Genomic DNA, 22,129 nt, shown 5'->3' with positions numbered 1-22,129 from the left:
TTCCCAGTTCTTCAAAGAAACACCGAATTTTCAAATGCTGCAACACATGACGAGGTTCCAGGAGGTTTAGCACTTGCTTAGAGGGAAGAAGTTAAATGTTGTGCATCAAGAGTGTCAGTTTGGCAATGCAGGGAACAACGAACTTCCTTGTTTCAATTGCTGAATGTTCCTCCTCACGATTTACCAATACCAGCTCTAAGTTTTCCGCATTCTTCGCTACACTGCTCACCAGAGAGTGGCTGAGGCACTCACAGCCTGCCTGTGACTCTAGGCAGAACATTTGGAAAAGGTAAAGGGAACAACTAACCCAGCTCTGATGGGCAGGATTTTATGACCATCATCTTCCTCAGAAAAATTCTGAAGCTGGTAGAAGCAGATGCAGTATTTTATGATGAAAGACAAGACTGAAAACATCACTTGAAGTTATAGGGTTAACATTTAGTGAAATTCCAAGGGTGAGTTAGAAGTCTGACCTTCTTTAATAGATCTTAATTGTCTTATCTTAGAATATTGCTGTTACTTGGATTCCATGTTTCAAGTCTTCAATCAGTGTTGCACTTAAGCAAGAGGTCAAAAGCTGCATTTGGAATTTTCAGGACACTTAATATTTTTAGTACTTTGAATTACTATTTAAGACACATACATAGCTTCAAAGCCAATTTGCCAAGCTCTTTATCATGACATTCTGGGACCATACAATAAACTCTTAGTTCAGGGAAGAAGAAATCTAACACCATGGATCTCATATTTAAATGCACAGCGAACTGGAATTCTGAAAAACATCTGATGCAAACCAATGGGACAACTATTACAGTCCTCCTGGAATGTGTCTTCCACACAACAGGCCTGAGAAAACTAAGAGAGAAAAGGATCTATACCTACATAAAGTCCAAGTGAGAGGCATATCTAATCAAACAGATGTTGATAACACCAGTGATAAGCAAAAAGTTGGGACAATTTTTGTTCCAACACGAATGTATACAGCAATCCTTGACAATGCAAAGACTATTTCAACAAACAGTTGCAAAACAAACCACCTGGAATGAACTCCTCTCAAACCCTGGGGTTTAGGGTTTTGGTTTTTTGGTTGGTTTTTTTTTTCAGATGACTTGAAAAGCATTGATTGACCTAAAATGCTAGTTTAAGTTTTGAAACATGTTCAGGACAAAATTTAAAGTGAAATTTAACTACTTACAGAAGAAGCATCATTCAACTTTAAGCATTTTTTCTTTTTGTAAAAGAAAAGGAAGCTAATGTTTTTGACAATGACTATTTCATTAACCTCTTAGCCAAAAATAGAACTTAACCCCAATAATCCAGTCATTTTAGTATTACTTCCTCTTTTAATAAAAGCTAGCATCCTCCATTACAAGCTTCACCGAAACCAGAAGCAACTCTTGCTTCGTTTTTAAAACACTGTATGAAAGTCTATCACCTCCTGGGTGCACATTTGTTCACAGTTAGAGCACCCCACCTTCCTAGAGTATCACTGTAATCAAAACTACTGGTAATTCAGGTTTTGACTCACAGTTAAAGGATGGACTGCCAATATTTTAGCTTGGATTTAACGACAATAATCCTTCCTTGCAAATCAAAATAACTGGGCACAAACCCTTCTAAAAGTTACACTTATTCCATGAATCCAGGCAGTTATAATACACAATGCTAACTACGAAAATTATAATAATAAAAAATAGACTATAAACTAAGCTGCAACATATGTTCATTAAAATGAGTCCCTCCCCTTCTTTATAGCATAATTTTTTTGACATTTATTACAAAGAATTGGACAAGAAGCTTTAAATGTGAGCAGGGACACAGTCCTGGAGACATGCCAATGTAGACAATGATATTCTGACCAAATTGTTTGCCTTGCTGCTTTAAACAGCAACATGGTGACCATTTGCTGTCCCTATCTGTCAGGCAGTAACAACATTGAATGGGAATGAAACTCCGAGATAAGACTGCAAATTCTGGACACAGAGGTAACTCAGCACTTAAAGTAACCGTGGCCCAGTACATTCTTCACTTTTGCTCTACTCTAATTCCTAGAACAAGAATCAGAAACCAGGAGGACACATCCAAACATTTGAGCATAAAGCCTCAGCATTAGGGTATGGAAAAGCAAGCTACTTTGGACATTGGCCTGTTGATTCATCAGTTCCTTGTTTGAACAGTCAGAGTCAGACTCTGTTGTGGGGCAACCTGTGACAGCATCACAACCTGTGAAAATACGCATATGGATACCAACAGTGACCGAAAACAAAACCATAAAGCTGCCAAGAGACATCACTGTAAAGCTTTCAAACCTTTCATTAAGCTTCTGCCAAATGAGATTTATGAAATTATTTTTTTTCTCAACATAGTTGCTATTTAACTAATATTTTGTTTCTCGGGTTTCCCTGTCAGATCACTGGCATCCTTTAATTATAAAATACTTTACTTGAAAACAGACTGTAGAACATTAGATTTGCTGAGAAACACTGACAAACAGATTAACAGAAATCAATGGTGTTTTTAACACTGTAGATTTAACAGATTAACAGAAATCTACAATGTTTTAAGTAAGTTTGCAATTCCACTAACAAGACAGATGGAAGTCTGCCTTATTAATAGTACCAATGAAGTATTCACCATTGTTGCTTACTTCCAGAAGTCAGAAGGAAAGGGCCAACATGAGGCTGAGAGAGAACTAACCCATCCAAAGGGAAAATATTGTTTAGATACTTGTGCAAAAACCCAGAAGAAATCTAAAAGAAAAATAATTATTTAGACTTACAAAAAGCCCAGAGTAAGCTTTAGATAAAATTACTGTATGTTCGTCACACTGAAAACTCAGTGTATTCCTGAACATATTCCATGTGAAATTCTGATAGCATCTGAAGGTGTAATTTCCGAAGTCTGTATTGCCAGTGCTTGCTGTTTTCAATAATGAAAGTGATATTGGCATTTTAAAAAAGAATCCCTAACAGATAAAGCAATTGTGTCCAATTCACCACAGTCTATCACAATAGACAGATGTCTATATGTTTCTACAGGCATCCATATTTTCATCTATATGTGCAACAGTCCTGAACTCAAAGCTGCGTATACCTGCAACTACCTTAAATACACGTACACTGAACTCTATGGCCATAGAGGCAATCCAGAATAAACCTCTACTGTAGGATGTGCTCTATGGGACACCAGCTCCTTACATGCCAACAGCCTTACGAGAGTAACAACAGAGCTGCTGGAAGTGCAGAGGTGGCAATCCATTCAGCTTATGAACAACTGATTCCTTTTGTATTACATCATTCAACTACCCATTAAGGAGCTGGACTGACAGGATCCAGAATATGCATAGCCCAGCCCTCCATGGTAAACGAGAGCATTCGAAAAGATTAAGACTCAAAGAAATTGGTGATTCATCAGGGTGTCAAAACAGCGCTTCCCCAATTCCCGGCAATGTTCTAGGCCAAGCAGCTAGTCACATATTAGTAACCCCTGTCAGACTTCCAATTCTGGAGTTAATTGCTGTTCCTGAAACACATACCCAGACACAAAATACCTGCAGCAGCACACATCACAGAATGAACACTGTCATGGCTATCCTAATCGCACATTTACACTGTATTACAGTCACACCTAATTTAAGCACTCCAAAGTACCTTTGTTGTCTGCAGGTATGGCTCCATAGCACCTGCTTCCAAAAGAGGGGCACTCCCCTTTGGAAAGGGTATGGAACAGCTAACCACACAGATGTGAAAGACCAATGATTTAATAAATCCTTGGCTCCATCACATCACCAAAATTTAAGTACCACCAGCTGGGAACCAATTAACAGAAATTGTTCCTATCTTACAATACTTTTATGGAACTTGAGTAGATGAATGGGTGGAAATCAACTGCTGGTCTCCTGCTTCTAACAAGTTCCTCAAACTTATTTGCTGTAGACACATTTTTACCTTTAGACAAAGTCATTATATACTTAAAGAGAAAGAGACAGATAGTTGGGATAGAAACAAGTCTTCTTCAATTATCCAGTGCTTATAGTACCAAAACATATTTGACCAGGTGAAATATCACTCAGTTTTATATTCAGAGAAGTTGCTTCAGAGTGCAATTTTTGTGTTTGACTGTTATGAGACACTAGCCTGCCTTGAGTTTAGCAGAGGAGTTAATGCACAGGAAAACAGAGCTCTCCCAAGGCATTAGTTTGAACATGCAAGTACAGTTAGAACTGGTGCCTTTGACAAAGCACATTATCAGTTCAGGAGAAGAGGGTTTGCGCGTGTGTCTTCTCTTTTTTGAGGGATCACAAACTTTGAAATAGTGTTGGTTTTAAGTTTTACATCACTTTCCTCTCCCTAATCCAATTACTGGTTTCTGTGGTGAAATCCACCCATCTACGTCTTGCATACGGACGAAAATCAGAATATTAATTTCAGTACATGCATGCCTTGCTTTCAGAACAACATTGCTCAAACACCTTTCCAGGGCCTTTACTACAAGAGTAGCTTTTATTCTTATCTTCTACACAGCTCTCCACACATCATTGCCTCTTTCAAAACTGCAAGGGAGAGGGTTAATTTTCTTCCTTACAACATCCTGTTTTGTAACATCCTGTCCATCCTACTCATACCTGTGTGCCCATTCTGAATGCAAATGCACGAGTCTTCCAATATTCCTGTTAGCTGAGTATCACTGATTACATGCAGGAAAAAAAAATGCAGCCTGAGATAATTTTCTACAGTTATGTCTAAGACTTAGATAAACCTGTTGTCCAAAAATGTTGTTTTGCTAGTAAATGCTTGGAACAAAGAAACCACACTTATTATGTGTTATATCATGTAACAGTTTCTCACATGTGTGTGTACATGCACACAGACACAAATCACACTCCAAAAGCTCAAAATCCTCCAGACTAAATACATTTCTTTGCTTATTTCACCTCTTTCTGCCAACAACAGCCCTCCTGACACTGCATTCGTGAGCTACCTCCACAGCCACCTTTGCACCTCCTAGGCAAGAGTGCTCTTCTTCAATATCAATAAAGCTGTGGCCTTTGCAAAACCTGCTCCTTTCAACACGTGTACAAAAGAAGGCAAGTCAAGTGCTTTATGCACTTATTTGTGTGCCTTACCTGTTAATTTACGAGAATGTGAATGCCTGATGAATACATACAGACATGATGAAATTAAACATTAATAGCACTGAAGGTCGTAAAAGCCACCTAGTTTAAAAAAAAAAAATCAAACTGATGGAACACATCTACACCTAATTACTTTGTTTTTTGTAACTCCTTTTTTGCTACCTTTAAGCTGTCACTTTAGATTTGTCATGCACTATGGTCACAAGCATGCCTTTTCCGTGTCTAGCATGTGCATTTTGTGAGGTAACGTAATAAATATTTAACAAAGAGTTTATATTACCATGCCAATTAAGCTCTCAACTGATTTAAAGTCAAAGCCACTGCAAGATATGAGACTTTATAAGGGACGCAGCAACAGATCAGTACAGAACATGTAGATTGGACAAACCTGACTGTATTGACTCTGCAGTTCAGTAAATAAACCAAGGATTTAACTTCACTTTAATCGAAATAAAACATCAGAAATTATCTACATGGTTTCTGTATGTCTCAAAGAAACCCCCAAACAAAATCACCAAGCCCCCAGAACTGCCTCCAGTTCCAGATCTTCTATTTTGCTCTGTAATGAAATAGATTTAAGATACAGCCCCTTACCTAAACAATATATATAAAATATATGTATCAGTCATTTGTACTTTCTATGTGTATATTGGCACTAAAGCCATCCACAAAAAGCAACCAAGGCAGCACACACTTGTACTGACACCTTTACATTCCCTTACAGTTTTTATGTATAAATGGGTAAAAAAAACCCGGAAAAAATTACAAAGTAAACAATTCAATCTAACCCAGAACATTGTGTGTGCTTAAGGACCTGATTAAATACAACTGCTTATCAAGGAACAAGAGATCAAATGTTTTCAAATAATTCATTTAAGCAAAACTTCTACCTCCATTCGAATAAAGATTATTTTTTCCCCAAAATGCAAGACCGATTAAACGTAGGAGTAATTGTGGCTTCTATATAAAGAGCATACACACATAAATGACAACACATCTAGAAGAATAAATTTTTCTGTAGACATTAGGCATCAAATATATACTGCTTTTTGTACGTGTATTATCAGGCCTCAGCCTAGTTTTCACCTCTCTTTCACTTCCAAAAAAAAAAAAATCTAAAAAATAAGAATATCAGTGTTGTTCTAATAGCTAGAGTGATCAAACTGATTGTTTCATATCTTGAGAATTGACTTGAAGAAATGCTTACAAATCATCAGGGAGAAGTGAAAGTTCAACTGATAAAAAGTTACCAGACCAGAATCAAAACCCAAGAGTTGTGAAATCCCAGCAAGTTGAAAAAAAAATACAACATGCTTTGACCTTTGAGAATTTATCCAATCTGTAAAAACCAGATAAGTTTGACATGAAACTTTAACCACAAGTCAGACCTTACAATAACAATCCTTGAGGCAGTACTTAACAAAGATTCCTTCTCCAATTTTACTAAGGATTCAGAGGCCAACAAAACTAGGCCAGAGACAAGACGCAGAATCGGAAGCCAGAATTCCCATGGTTTTACCCCAACAGTGACTCAAGTTTAAACAGTGGTTTTGAAAGCAGCTCGCTCTCTCTGTGGCCACAGGCAAGTCTTAACCACTTTGCCTCAATTCGCTTACCTGCAGAATAAAAATAATTATACTTATCTGCAACACAGGAATCTCATACAACAAACATTGTTTGGCAAGTGAACATCTGTTTAAACTGTGGACAAAGCTACGTAGTAATTTTGAGCACCTGGACAAACTGAAACCGAGAGTGAAAACAACTTCGCTGAAGCAGTTACAAGGCCCAAAAACAACTAAATCCTGGGGGCAACGCAGCGCCCGTGCTCCCGCAGGTACTGCTGTGCAGCCTGGGCGCACCCCCGGCCCGCCGGCAATTCACCTGCTCAGGACACGGCTCGCGTGGAAAGTCAGCTCCGTGCCCGGAGCCATGAGCCAGGGATTGGCACCGCCTGCTACTCCGGAGGGTCCCAGTCCCCCATCGGCCCCGGCCCGGCGGCCGGGAAGGCTCCAGGCGGGTCCTCCCGGCGCTCGCCCCTTCCCGCTCGCCCCTTGGCACACGCGGTTCTCCCTCAAGGCCCCGTCGGAGCGGGGGCAAAGCTCACCCGCTGCGCCCGGGGCGGCGAGGCCGCAGTGCGGGAGCGGCCCCGGCGGCTCGCCCGCCCTACCCCCGCCACCACCGCGGCCCCGAGCCGGGATCCTCCTCCTCCCTCCCGTCTCTCCCCCGGGAACCGCCTCGGGTGGGAAGATGGCGGCTCCGGCCGCCTCCCCGGTGCGAGGGGGCGGCGGAGCGGGAGGTGTCGCTCCCCTTTCGGCCCCGCCATCCCCCCGCACCGGGAGATGCGGGTGGGGAACTGCCCCGGCGGGCGCCGCCGCCCGGAGGGCGCGGGCCGGGCGGCCCCTCGCACTCACCTGTCACCAACAGCCGCCGCCGCCCTCGGGCCGGGGCTCGGCACGGGGGACACGGGCGGGCACGGGGGAGGGGGGGGCTCCGCCGGCGCGGGGCCTTTCACTCCTGTCGGGTTCCCGCGGGCGCCGGGGCCTCTCGCCGCGCCGCCGCCGCCGCCGGGGCCTCGCCGCCGGATGCCGTGAGGAGGAGAGCGGAGCGCGGGGCGGGGCCGAGGGGGCGCGGGCGGCGGCAGCGCCGGGGGCGGGCGGGGCGGGGGGGGCGCGGGGGGGCGGCGGCGGCTCCGGGCCCGAAACGTCTCCGAGCCGAGACTCAACCACCCGCTCGCATGAGAGACCCGCTTCCGGCTCCCGGCGGAAGTCCCGCCCCCGCCGGCGGAAGGGATTGGCCGGCGCCTCTCGGCCGGGCGCCGCCGAGCGCGGATTGGCGGAGCGAGGAAGGGGGGAGGGGGCCCCGGCGCGCGCGCGGCGTGTGACGCGCGGAGCGGCGCGTGAGGCGCCTGACGTCACCCGCCATGAAGGGGCGCGCGGGGGCGGGGCCGGCACCGCCCGTCCCCCCGCTCCCTCCCCCGGAGGCGGTTTGTCCCTTCGCACTCGCCGTAGCCGCGCTGGGAACTGGCGGGAAAGGAGGCGGGAAAGGGAAGAGAAGGGGGAAGGGAAGAGAAAGGAAAGGGGAGGGAGAAGGAAAGGAAGGCGGAAGAAAGGGAAGGGTGGGTCACGACTGATGTCGCGGAAGCGGTGCCTCCTGTCCTGCTGGCTCAGTGTGTGTCTGGGGGCAGTGCCCAGCCGGCCCCGGCAGCGCGGCGGCCCCGGGCGGTGTTTCAGGGCAGAGACGGAGCGGGGCCTCACCGAGGGCTGCGGGTGTGGGAGCACGTCCAGGTCTGTGCTCTGGCACAGGACACGTTGTCGCCTTCTGGAACTCTGCCACGGCAGCAATGGAAGAGACCAGGGTGCCTGTCCAAAATTACCTTACCGCAGAGTGCCCCAGCTCCTGGTATAGCAGCTCCTGTGGAGCAAACCTGAGCAGTTGCAGCTCAAAGGGAAGTGATAAATTTAAATAAGATAGCTTTAGGAGAAAAGTATTTAATGACAGAGCCTTGTGTTTCATGTGGGTTATGAATGCCTGGAGTGTGTTGTCTCATAGAATCACAGAATGGTTTGGCATCTCAATGATCATCGAGTGCCAGCCCCCCTGCCATGGGCGGGGACGCCTTCCACTAGTCCAGGTTGCTGCAAGCCCCATTCAGCCTGGCCTTCAACGCTTCCAGAGACCGAGCGTCCACAGCTACTCTAGGAAATGAGTTCCAGTGCCTCAACAGCCTAACGCTATTCTTTGCACGGAGGAGGAGGCAGAGGAAGCAAAAGGCTTCCTGGGAAGACAAGGGTTGCAGCAGGAGGGCAGGATTGTTTTGTTAAGCAGGATCCACACAGTGCTTCCCTCCAACAGTGAGTTCCAGTCCCCACAGAATGGCTCTTCTCTGCCACTGCCACGGCTTAACAAGCAAAGAAGCTGCTGGGAAGTACAAATGTATTTTGTTTTAAGGTGTTTGCTTCCTCCTAGGCCGGAGAATGTCAGGCTGCATTGAACAACGTGCATGGGAAGAAAAGGGAATGCAGACAGAGGCAGGCATGAAGGTGCAAGCACAGGACGTTCTGGTTGGAACATGAGGGACTTTTGCCAGAGGTAAAATCTCTGTAGGACTCAACTTCTCAGCCTTAAGTTCTCTCACTCTCCCCAAGCTGGGGAATAGAGTAAATCTTCAGTTATATAAAACTGCAGTGACCCACCCCCCCCCCCAAGATTCAACAGTTCATTTGTTTGACCAAAGAACAAACAAGTCTTGTCAAACAGTTCTAGTTATTTAGTACAGATCATCGTCTATTTTTACCTGCAGTTAATTAGGCAAAAGAAAAATCTGTCGTTTTCTCTTGGGACTTTGGGGGAGGAAAAAAAAAAAGTCTAGAAAGCCTCATCTTCCAGGACTGCTTCCAGTCCTCAGCCTGTCTTCTACTACAGATGTGGCAAAACTACATCACGTTACAACCAGTTGTCAGTAGTTACCTATACCAGGCGTTGCTGCCTATCTGTATCTCAGAAGTTAATCCAGATAGGATAATTGAGTTTTTAATCTTTACTGATAAGATTCATATGCCTGCCTTCCAGGTATCTGCTAGAAATTCCCATAGAGACAATACAGCAATTAGAATATTTATTTTAAGGACACCCAAACACCCTTTGGAATGGTTTTTATGACAGTTTTAATGTTCTTGATGTTACTGTCTTACTTGTTAAAGATCCCTTGCTAGCAGGGGAATAAAGAACATCCCAGCGCCTGGAATGAGCTCAGACCCTACTGGACACAGAGCTTTGCTGTTCATTGAGGGAAGTGCACCTCAGTGTTCACTCTTGGGCAAACAAGGGGATGTTTCCCATAGTGAAAAAAAGTTTTACCTTTTCAGAATTGTCATGAAAAAAAACCCCTGAGCAGAAGAAGACCGATAGGATAGAGCTTGATCAGGAAAAGGGATAAACCAGCTTTGAGAGTGAGTGTTCAGAAGGACAGACAGTACCTCAAGCAGTGCAGGGAGTGTCACTGATCCATTAGGTGGTTGCCACATAGCCTCTGTATAAATAGCTCATTGCTTAAAAGTCTAAAACAGTGAAAAAGTTGCTATTCCTAATGCTTTTGAAAAAATCATTTTATAAAGGAGTTTGATATAATTTTGCTCTTTAATGCCAGACCATTTTTCTGCAGACTGCAGTACTTGTCAAGGAAAGGAAAAAAAAAGAAAGATCTGATTTTAAGCTCTCAAACATCATAAGCCCCCGTGTTCTTGAGGGGCCTCAAAATTCCTTACCCCTTTAGGCATGCAGTCTTCACTTGCACCCCAAGTTATATTCCCATGCAACACTTGGTGAAAGTAATATGAGCTTTCTACCTGCCTGGGCCCCTTCTGATTCTCACTGTGGGAGATATAGAACTTAGTCTCTAAAAATGCTTCCATTTTTTTAATGGCACACTGCTGAGATCTAAGAGGTTTGATGTTTTCCTTGGTACTCTGGTAGCTGAGGAGTGTGTGCCCAGATAGGAGTGAAAAATTACAGATTGACCATGCATGCTGTGTGTGGTGGTAGAAACTACTGTTTCTTCAACATCTCATACTCGGCAGTCAGGAGAGAGAGTGCATCTCTGAAGGAGCAATATCCATGAATAATTAGACCATTAGTCCAGAAAAATCAAGCAAGATTAGACTAAGTGATTATTTTTTCCTTGAGCTGTGTTCAATCAGATATAAAAAAGACTATATAAGTTACTTTTCATATCACTGATATATTCTTAAAATAATATTTTAGTCTGGAGGAGTCTCAGGATCCTCACTGCTGTCTAAAACTCCCTGACAGGAGGTTGTAGTGAGGTGGGGGTCAGTCTCTTCTGTCAAAACTCAAGTGAAAGGATGAGACAGAATGGCTTTTAGTTGTTCCAGGGGAAGTTCAGCTTAGATGGAAAAAAAAAAAGTGTTCACTGGAAGAATGGTCAGGCATTGTAATGAGCTGCCCAGAGAGTATTTGGGAGTGTTCCAGAGGTGCTTGGATGTGGCACTTGAGGATATGGTTTGGGGATAGTTATGGAAGTGCTGAGTTGATGGCTGGACTAGATGACCTTTGAAGGTCTCTTCCAACCTTGATGAATCTTTCATTCTGTGATTCTGTAAGTTTTTTAATTGGGATTCACAGTTCAGGGGAACAAAAAAAAGGTCTTTGGTGTACTTAAGAAGATTAACTCCATACAAAGGGGAACTGCAAATAATGCAGTACACCTGAAAGCTGAACCTAGAACTGAATCAAACCCTCAAAAATCACTGGATGTACTGAAACACTTGGGCTTCATAGTCTTTATGATTTCTTCTCAATATAATAAGAATAATACTTCCTTCCTCACAAGAGCATAGAGGATTAAATCACTGAAGTTTGTGAAGCACTTGGGTAGTATGATAAAAACTTCCACTAACAGAACGAGATTTCTGCTTTGAAAGGAAGTTCCTGGTTTGGACTACCTCTTTTTTTAATTGTTTGTTTGTTTGTGTTTGTGTTGTTTTATGTTTATTTCTTCTTACTCCTTTGAAACACACTCTCATTAAATATTTTACCCTTCAGATCTATGGGATAAGGCTTCATGAAGCACTACTATTTAAGAATTGCTTATTGGAACATTTGCCAAAAGTCACAAACCACTTAGTACTCTGCAATTATGTGAGACCTTATGAGCCAAGTAATATTTTATGATTCCTGAAGCTATTGCCCAGCTTTGCAGGAAGAGAGGTGTTTTGAAACCTAAGATACTAAATGATGGTACACAATGGGCTATTCCTGTCGTAAAGCTTTAATTGAATCCTGTAACCAGTCTCTATTGCATGGGTTTGATGAGTGGCATTTTAAATATATATTATTTCTACATCAGTATCTTTCATAAGTCACAAGTAAATATATGACTGTGTCAAAGACAGTCCTTGTTCCAAGTATACTGTCTCAACAGTAATCGTGGAGGACATGAGGAGAAGCTCATACTAAATAATCCTTCCAAAGGGAGGGGAAACTAAGAGAGATTAAATGACCTGCCAAACGATTACACAAGATGGGGTTATCTAAGTTTCAGCTCCATGTGGTATCCTATAGTTTAGTGAAATGTTCAGGCTTCCTTTGTAGCTAGCTGAAAACTAATTATCAAGTAAACTGATGAAAGTCCATTATTGATCAGATAGATTTATGATCCTTGTTACCCCTGCATCTCTCACTGAAGGAATGATCCAGGTTCAGATGAAGTAGACAGAGATACGTTCCACTATGTTGCATCTCGTTGCAATGGAGTCATGTCCAGGGAGGTGCAGTGGGAAATCAATGAGACAGGTCTCCATTTGGTTAAACTCCAGAATCCATTTATTGGGGTGTCACCAACACAGGAATTAACCCAGCACAAACCAGTGACGGAGAACCCCAAACAGAGGCAGGGTGGTGAGCTTTATGGGATCGAGCCAGGGTGGAGTTTACAGTCTGTGTCTAATAGGGACACAGCAAGGGAGAAGCCCCAGAGGAACCAATAGAGGTACAATAGGAGGGCTTAATGCAGAATACAACGAATAGCAACACAAGAAGGGCAGAACACCTTGGGCTGACATCCCACGAGGGATGTGGCGGTGGAGCAACTCTTCCTGGGTTTATAGAGCACATCTTCCAAGACAGAGGAGTGGAATTCACTCTTCCCAGGACTTAAAGCCATGCCTGTCACTTTAACACTGCTTATCTAAAATCAAATCCTCGCCTCTTTGGGCAGGGGCACTCCACACCTGTATAACTTTTCTTCGTTTGATGTTTAATGACAAAGTCTTCATTTCTCAATTAAGTGCAGGTATGTATTACTGAATACTGAATATTCAGTCTTGATAAAAGCAGATGATAATTTGGATCTGTTTCTTTTCTAGTTGATCAATCATTTTTAACACTGTGGCAAGGCTATCATGAGACAATTTCTTAATTATATCCAGTGCCAAAATCCATCTGGATTGCAGTGGAATCCAGTGGAATGTCCAGACAGTAGCGCTGAGTGCCCACACGTGGCTGCCAGCATGAACACGTGCACTTTGTGTCTTTCTTGGATCAGCTGCTGTTTGATATCAAGCCTTCTAAAGTGCTGCTGTAGCACCAGTCCAAACAACCCCACACTCATCAGATTTTCCCTCTGGCTTTATCCCTGCAGCAGGTGAGTCTGATTCCTCTATGACACAGAGACCATTTTAAAATAAGGCTGTAGTGTGGGTCCAAGCTGTCAAACCTGGGGTTTCATGAACACCCTGTAAAAAAAATCTAAGCTGTAGGTTGTTCCATAAATATTAAAACTGTTGTTAACAGCAAACTTTCAGGAGGTGGTTTAACAGTAATAATTAGTGTTAATTGAGGATAATCACAAATCTGGAAATTGCCATTCTGTTTCATGGACTTTGCACTACCATAAAACTGACTGGTGCACAGGCCTTAATCTGTCTATAGGTAGCAGATATGTAGCACAGGACTTGAAACCAGATCTTGTATATTCTGTGTTTATGCAATATTCTGTCTTTGATTTAGTTATTGTTAATATGTGACATATTTATTTCTTTAGCTTGGGCCAATTTTTAAAAGCTAATTAAACCTTAATGAAAAATTGTATAATTTAAACATTTTCTGGCTGAGAAAAAAAAATGTTAAGGTGTCTGGAATCTGAGATTTTCTTAGCAGTAAGGATATTAGCAATTTTCTTTCTTTGTACCTATTTTTATCATTCTATAATTTCTGTTTCTGAACACTTCACAGCAGTCTTTAAATATCCTTATAGCTCCTGTGTGAAGTATGAGTGTATTTATTCTCTATCAACAGGTGGCAAACTAAGGCATTAAGATGTTTGAGCTCTGAATTGTAACAGGTCCTGTGAAAAAGTTGTATGTGCTCTGAAAAATTATTATAATTTTGTATCTCTGTGCTGTTAAGCACTATACTAGGATTCTATGGGACCATATATACATAAATCTTTATTCCCCAAACTTTCAATTTCAAACAAGAGCATATTTAATTGTATTTCCTGCTTGTGTTCTCAAAGATTTTAAGATTTTCTATATCTTGTCTGTGTGTGTGTTTGGATGCAATTTTAATTCTCTCATTCTCAATTATGTTGGACATCTGTGGGGAAAATCACATAAAATTGTCATGTCCCTAATGAATGAATTGCAAAGCTATGAATATCAAATGTTTCTAGTTATAGAAGGAATATATTGGATAAGGCACGATAGTGAGCTGGGATAAAATGTTGAAAGGTAATAACTTAAATGCTTAAGACTTGAAAAATCAGTATATACACTCTATAGAAACATATTTGTGGTGTCTTTGTTTCTAGTTTTCAGGAAAAAGTACTGCTTGCTTGGAATGAACATTTTATTTGGCCATTAGTTAATTTGGCATCAGCTAGACTGTTTAATATGACCCTCCCATTGTAGCAGAATATTATGTACAAGAAGACCAAACACAGAATTCAAGAAGTGTCTCTTTTTCAAAGTTAATATTCAGGCCAAGTGAAATATTAATTACAAAGAATTGTTTCCTAAGCAACACTTTTCCCTAAATGTAGTATCAGTCATATCACTAAATATAATGGCATTAACATAGAACACAATATAAATCACAGAACTCTGCTACATTTTTAATTTACTTGGAGAAATGTGGTTTTCCACTTTAACTCTGCATCAAAATCTCTCAATGACACAGAATTGTTCTCCAGATTTCTTGTGTAGCCTGTATGGTCTGAGTGGTGTTGCTTTAACTGGGAAGCCTCAGGTTCTCCTTCCTCTGCTTCACTATAAAATATGTTCAACAGTAGGATGCTGAGGGCATAAATTTATCCTGACACCACAAAAGAAAACTGCTGCAGGCTGCTATTTTGCCTGTGTATTGGATACAAGACAGGTTATGTAGAGGGAAATGGCTAAAGTTTCAGATTTATAGTAAAGAACTTGACTGAAACTGGTAAAGAGATGAAATTCAGGCCCATTTTAGTGTTTCAAATGCCACAAAACAGTGACTATTATTTGTTTGAAAAATAGTTGTATGGTCTAGTTGTAGGGTCTGAGAGACACTTTTAAGTCAAAATGCTGGGTAGTCCTTTTTGCCAGGACTTCCTAAGGGCACAGTTGGCTGCAGTGATTTAACACTTGTTGCTTTTTAGGGTCATTGTGGCTCAGGATAGAAAGGAGTCTATCCCAAAACCCTTCCAGTGCTAGTGATTCCCAGGTGCTCTCTAGTCCTTTGAGACCACCAGCAGCTGGGGTAGCTGGGAAAGGACTTCCCAGGCCATGCCAAGAACAGAGCAGTTGCAAATTGTTTCTGGTTGCGGTGCAACACTCCTCAGAGGCACTGAAACTGCTCAGTGCAAGCGAGGAGACCATGGATCCTTCAGCCAAGTACTGGATGTACAGTGCCTGACATGCATTTCCATGTGCCCCAAGACGATTGCTCCTGGCCTTGATTGGTTTTTTACACAGCTTTGAGAACTGAGCTAACCTAGTGCTTATAATGAGACATACCCAGCAAAAGGGATCTTTTGAGAGTTTTACACCTTATGGCTGGACTAGGAGGTTATATCTTTCTTAGTGATGCAAGAAGTACTTTTGCTAGAAGGTGGGTAATGGAGGATAGCAGCAAAGGTGGCAGGAAAATTCTGTTGTATTCATCAGTGAGGACTGAAGGACTTCTTGGTCTCTTTCTTTTCACATTTGCTTTTGAATTATGGGTTTATTGCTTCTGAAGCTGCAGGGCTCAAGGTGATTATTAGATAAGTAAAAAAAGGGTATCGTTCTTCCCCTGCTGCAATGTTTAAAGGATAATTCTCTTGTAGATCTCCTTTACTCTGCTATATAAATGAAAAAACTAACAGCTTGTGCATTACAAATAAGAATCACATGAAAACAGGGTCTGTAGTCACTAAAAATTGATAGCATCCAGTCCTGAAAATCTCAGATAATTCTTGAATACTTTAAAATAATTAAATAATTTTATGGTGAATTTTACCTATATTTGCACATGTATTTCAAGATAGATTTTTTGGGGGGGGGGCGTTTCAGAGATGCCCACTAGCCTCTGTAAGCTCTCTGATAAACCAGCACCAAGTTCCCAGTAATTCTAAGGAAAGGAGAAAAAAAGAGAAAAAAACGAGATAAAGGAGAAGAACTGGTTGTCTCTGAGCTGTTTAAAGAAGACCCCTACCCTTGCCACCTGTGGCAGAGGGACAGAGTAGCTTTGAGTCTTGCACTTGGCAAGCTGGGCTTGTAAATACTTGGGAATTGCTGTACATCTTAGCTACTGGGGGTTTATCTGTGTTAAAGAATCTCTGCGGTCTTTTCTCCAGTTATTTTATGCCCATAATTTACAGATACATTGTAACAAATACCCACCCTCATCGTGTTTTCTGATGTATCTCTCCTGCTCTGCAAAAGCAGGCAGGCCCTCAGGGAGCAAAGTAAGATTTCCACAAGAAAAGACAATCAGGTGCTGATATTCTGTAAAGTCATGTCTGATTGTGTTTTGCACCTCTTCCCCTCAGTCAAAGAAGACAACTAGTCTTTGGAGGCCTATAAAAAAATTACTCCATGATGCTGAATCCTAGAAATTGTCAAGATGATCTATTCAATACAGCCCTATGAATCCTCTTCCCTCTGGCAGAGCCCTTTTCCATGACATGAGGATTCATTTCTGGTTTTCAGCCAGCAGAAGTATTCCAGTAAGAGGGACAATTTTCACACCTGTTATTTTCTAATACTCAGAAAGATAACACAGATCTTGTTTGAGAAGTCACAATGCTTTCTTCTCATTTCACACCTCAACTAGTGGTCTTGGCATCTCAAACATATTCTGTACCAAAGGGCCTTGATCCTCAGGATGTTTTTCAGGGGAAGCATTTTCCTGTATAAACTACTGTTGCTCTCATGAAAATTTCTGATTGATCTGTTTCCTCATCTACCAGAGGGCTTCTGTGGAGGCTGCTGGTGCTTCAAGACACAAAGAGAGCTCCTGCTGAATCAACTATCTCTGAGGAGGCAGGGGGTTAGAATTTATTCCTCCTGTCTTCCCAGTGCTTCCTTGACTCACCTGCAATGCTGACATCAACACCAACTCTCTCCTCTTCCAAATTATGATGGTAACACTTAATTTCAGGCACCTGGTTTGCTTGAAAACTTGCTATCTTTCTTTCAGTGAAGTTCTCCCTTTAGAATGTGTGTTTTTTCCATCATATTGATGGTTCTTATCTTTAGTCCATGCCTTACTTCTCCCTGCTAAGTCTGTGTACATGGCTCCAAGCAGGCAGAAAGAAGTGTTTGCTGTTTGATTAGTACTTGTAATTCCAATTAATGGAATCACCCAGAAGGATAAATGCAGGTTTTTAAGTCGTCCACAGGCTGAGCAAGGTCAAACACTTGGTGGCAATGGATTAAGTCCAGAGCTGAAGCTCCAGAGTACCCAGGCTACTCCAACAGTGGTTGTTGCCCATGAAACAGGGATGAGATGAAAAGCACAGCTGAGTGTACCAGACTGAGAGCTGTGGCCACCCCTGAGTGGATCATGTGTGCCAGATTTTGAGAGTGGAATGCCCTGTAAAGGGAGTGGAGGAAACCCACATGAATGGTGACTAGAGATGTTTCATTGTGACCTACTGACACATATGTTAGACATCTAAACTGAGCATACTTACCCAGGTGTGGGGAAATCCCTGTGCACCTCAAGGTACACATAAAAACTGTATCATTTATGCAGAGTTTTTGTGCAATCTCAGTTCTAACTTCCCCTTGGGTGTATGAGAGAAAATAGGAAGCTGTTTCAAAGGGAAAAGAAAAAAGCAGTTTGTACTATAGGAAGCCTGAATAGCAAGCTTCAGCTGACTGATTCACTAAGCTAAGTGCAACATGGAAAGTTCAGTGTCAGGGAAATAACAGAGCTTTCTCTCCTGGTGACAGGCAGCCCTGGTTGTTATTTCTGGCATGGTCAGCTAACACAGGCTTTGGACACAATATTCATCCTTCTGGTATTACTACAGATGGATAAAATCACCGTAAGAGCTACTCTGTAGTAAAAAATACGTGTTTATACAGTTTTTCTCTCCTCAGTCTGGTGAGGTTAGTTCTGAGCTGGGGCTGGGAGCATGTCTGGTGGCTTCTATGACATGTGCAAGTGGTTCAGTGTTCACTGGAGAAATACATCAGGAAGTTCTCTGCATCACAGCCAGGCTGCCTGGGACAGGCCAATCAATGCCTGGTGACACAAAGATGAGCCCAGATAAGACAAATGCAGTGTGACCTGTGCATCCAAAAGCTGTTTTCTTAACAACCACTTTGTGGCACAGAAGAAAAGTATTTCCCTCCAAACTCCTGCGTCTCTTCCGTGTTTGGAGAGGGGAGAGCTCTGAGAGTACAGCTGTGGAGTCTGAAGAGGCAATAACAGTGCAAACGTGTGTACTGATTTTCAATACACAGTGATTTTTTAAAAAAGCTTAATGCTGCCTGTGATGCTTTTTGCACTTCTAGTGCCTCTTCTCCTGTATGTGGCACAGTAGCAGCACGTTTTGGTGTCTGCTATAATATGGGTAATACTTGCAGTCATATGTTTCTGATTTTGATCAAATTGAGTTATAAGTGGGGCATGTCCTGCAGAGATAACACAAATTTCATTTTTCAATGAATGGTAGACGTGATCTTGGTATCTGAGAAAGTGTGTCCATGGTTCTATGAAGTGAGTTGGATGGCAGATAGAGGTGAGCAGGAATTCATTGGGAATATATGGATAGGATAATGGTGGGTGATGTCCTGAAACTCACAGCAGGACTGATGGTCCCAGGAAATCCAGAGGAGGTCCTGCTGAGAAACCAGTGGAAACCTACCTGCTGGCACATGGTCCAGCCTGGAGACAAATCAACCAAGAGGAACAGAGGCAAAATGGATGGATGCGACCTACCTTGCCTCATAGACCTTTTCATAGAGAAAGAAAGGCCTTATATGTCTCTGCTGATAATCCAACACCAAGCTTGGGAGAGACACCTGAACCAATGGTATATAAGCAGATGGAAGTTATAAACATGAAAGAGAATCTTAAATAGGATTAAATAGAAACATCAAATTATGTAAAGTCCAGTCTTTCTACTGAGAGATATAAATTGCAATGAGAAACAGGAAGGGGGAAAAGAGAAATGAAGCATGTGTGGTTCAGTTAGTTGTTTGGGTTTTCTTTTTAATTGAAAATCGCATATAAAAAAGCATACAATTGTAAAAAATAAAAAAAATAAAAAATAATTTGCTTCTCCTGACTTTGTCACTCTTACCTTTTCTGCTCATCAATTTTCTCTCTTGTTTTAAACTCCCAGCATCTTGTTTTATAATTAAATTCTGAGTTCTTCAGGGCAGCAGCTATATTCAGATATGGAGCAGTAAACAGCCTGCAGCAATAAATACTTACCCTGATTGGCACCACTGAGCAATATAAACACTATGTAAGTAATGAGAAAGTCTGAGAGGTACTGAGTCCTGGATAAGCACCATTCCTTTTCAGCAGCTTACATAATAATGGAATTAATTCAAACAGTGCACGGAACCATGTCAGTGGATCAGCTAAAGGCAGGCTGGCTAGTGCTTGGAGGTATGGAAAGTCATGAAGAGCTCTGTGAGCCCCATGATGTCCTCTGGAAGGAAAGATGCTCTGGTGAGGAGCTGATTTGCAGCTTGGAGCCAAGCTTCCCATCATTTGGGAAGGAAAAAAAAATTTACAATAGTCTTCTTTTGTGACATTCAGGAAGGGGGAAATGTCTCTGTATGAGATAGATCCAAACTCCCATCATAGGCAGATGAAGAGCTATCCCGCTGACTGCTTCAGTTGTCCACATTTATTTATTTAGAGCCATTTGAGATATCCTGTAATAGGCCCCAACTTCCAGCTGCCACTTAGGAGGGAGAAAGGTCATGTTTAATATTTGGCAATTCTGTGTAAATATCTTGGATACCAGAGGCAAAGCTGCCACTAGACATCTGAGTTTAGCCAGCTAGTTGGTGTGCCTAGACTTCTGCTTTGGGGTGAAGTGGGCAGGTCTCTGGACTCCACTGACTGTAACAGAAGCCCCATGTACATTTGGACATCCAGTCCACATATGGACACCTCCTAGGTTTCCTAACCTGCCGGGGGAATATTATTGTCCTTTAAGATGTGCCCCAAGACAAGACTTTGCACAGTGTCCTCTAAGGTAATACATTAAAAATAGATTGATGCCAACACTGTGAAAGTTCTTTAGCTCCTTTTTAAAATTGAGGGGTCTTAAAGTGGAGTTGGAGTTGCATGTGAGAATGTGAGCTTCAGCCCTGCTCTGAGCAAGTTTGGTGGCTCTGCAGAGCTGGGCAGAGCCTGCACACGTGGTGTGGACCCCGAGCTGCTCGCACCACAGGCATGTGGTACTGCCAGAGCACCAGGTGGGCTGGGCAGAGGGAGCTCACGGGGGCAACCACTGGCCTGGCATCATGCACTGGCTTGTGCACATGGCTGTGCAGAGAACACATCTCAGATGTTACTGAAAATGCATTACACATCTTTTTTTTTTTCCTTTCATTTGCCTTAATTTTATTTTTTTTCCCTCAGAAATAATTTCCTTCTGAGTACGTGAATTTACTGCAGCAATAACTACTGTTTGCTTACATGTTTGTACAAGAGAAGCACAAGGAGCCCCTAGTGTCTGACAAGGATGCTGTGGCAAAACAAATTAAAAATAGAAAGCCAGAGCACAGAGAGAGGTTATTACGCCAAGGATGACAATGACCCTCTGAGACAAGTCTGAGGTCTTCTGAGGTTTGACTCAATACTTCAACAAAAAAAAAAATAATTTCCATGCATGATACCAAAAACTTGTATTTGGCTGGTTCCTGAAAGTTGTTGGTGTTTTTAGATTTGGGCATATAGAGAAAAGAAACAGTCCTTAACCACAAAGGACTACAGCATGATGTGTAATCAGGAAATGAGAAGGATAGTTAAGATCACAGGTATTTTGTCCCAGTGTTGGAGCAGGACAGATGGATTGTCTCTGTATCCCCAGATGTTCTTAAAGAGAGAAGAAACTGACTACATCTAAGAGTTTTTTTATTGGAAAGTCAGTACTAGTATGTTTTTTCACCTCATATAAACAAAGAAAAAGAAGGGTTTGTTCTGCTTCACTGGAGCAAAAAAAATAGCACAATAGAGTTCCATTCAGGCACACAAATAGCAACTGTCCTGTGACTTCTCTATTTAAATGGGTATCCATGGTGAGATCTGCCTCGCTCTCAGTAGATGGCTGCGGAGCGGTGCTGTGGTTCACACTGCAGGCAGGGAGGAAAAGGCATCTGAAAAATTCCCCTTGCAATGGATGAATGAGGAAACGCAACAAGATATCAAGTGTCTGGTGCATCACGCTGCAAAACACGATGCCTGTGTTCTCCACTACTGCTCAACTGTCCCTTCACACTGCTTTTCAGGCCCATTCCAATTAAATGTATTCTGTACTTGCAGGCACAGCCCTGACCAACAGATGGTACGTAAATAGGTGTAAAAACTGCAGCATCACAAGGAGCTTCCTTGCCAGGCTGCATTTCTTGTTTGCTTTCTTCTTTCAGTGTTGGTGGTAGAGATTAGTAATCTGCTCTGTGATAGCCAAGCCTGCACCAGACCTCTTCAGGGTCTTGCCCAGCTCAGAGCACACAAGGATAACCTGGTGCTGTAGGAACCAGATGTCTGCTGTGCAAGTGGCCTTTAACTGCAAAAGGAAAAGAGGAGCTGGGGACAAGATTGCTGGACTTCTTGAACCACTTATTTTCTGGGGAGAATGGTAGACCTGTCTAAAATTCAAGATACTATTGGTATGGCATCAATGCTATTTATATGAGGGATCTGTGAAATAAAAGTAAAAATCAGCTAAAGAAGTCTGAGCTAATGAATGATGACTTCCTGGTGCTGGAGTAATTATTACAATTGATGACAACACAGATCAGCTGACCTGCCAAATAC

At 42.5% G+C, this 22,129-nt stretch overlaps 1 protein-coding gene and 1 long non-coding RNA gene across 20 annotated transcripts in view; one reads left to right on the top strand and one right to left on the bottom strand.

Annotated features, from left to right (window-relative positions):
• LARP4B (La ribonucleoprotein 4B) overlaps positions 1-8,015 on the bottom strand; it is a 56,020-nt gene extending 48,005 nt beyond the window's left edge. For 2 of the 19 annotated variants that reach the window (XM_086864533.1, XM_086864618.1), the window contains exons 1-2: positions 7,892-7,961; positions 7,549-7,678 (exon numbers count right to left, since the gene is read on the bottom strand). Coding sequence is in view for 2 of the 19 variants with exons in the window: in XM_086864520.1 (XP_086720646.1) it covers positions 7,242-7,460 (219 nt within the window). In the remaining 17 variants the exon portion in view is untranslated. The other 17 variants (XM_086864582.1, XM_086864655.1, XM_086864565.1 and 14 more) reach the window with 15 other exon arrangements.
• A 78-nt stretch (positions 8,016-8,093) lies between these two features.
• LOC147655982 (uncharacterized) lies at positions 8,094-16,126 on the top strand. Its single transcript, XR_015279570.1, has 3 exons — positions 8,094-8,988; positions 9,104-9,226; positions 13,021-16,126. It is a non-coding gene; the product is annotated as an uncharacterized LOC147655982 (long non-coding RNA).
• Positions 16,127-22,129: the final 6,003 nt, after the last annotated feature.

This window comes from Cyanistes caeruleus, chromosome 1, assembly GCF_971803275.1.
Source record: "Cyanistes caeruleus chromosome 1, bCyaCae1.hap1.1, whole genome shotgun sequence".
NCBI lineage: Eukaryota > Metazoa > Chordata > Aves > Passeriformes > Paridae > Cyanistes > Cyanistes caeruleus.
This window is presented reverse-complemented; position numbering and strand designations above follow the sequence as displayed.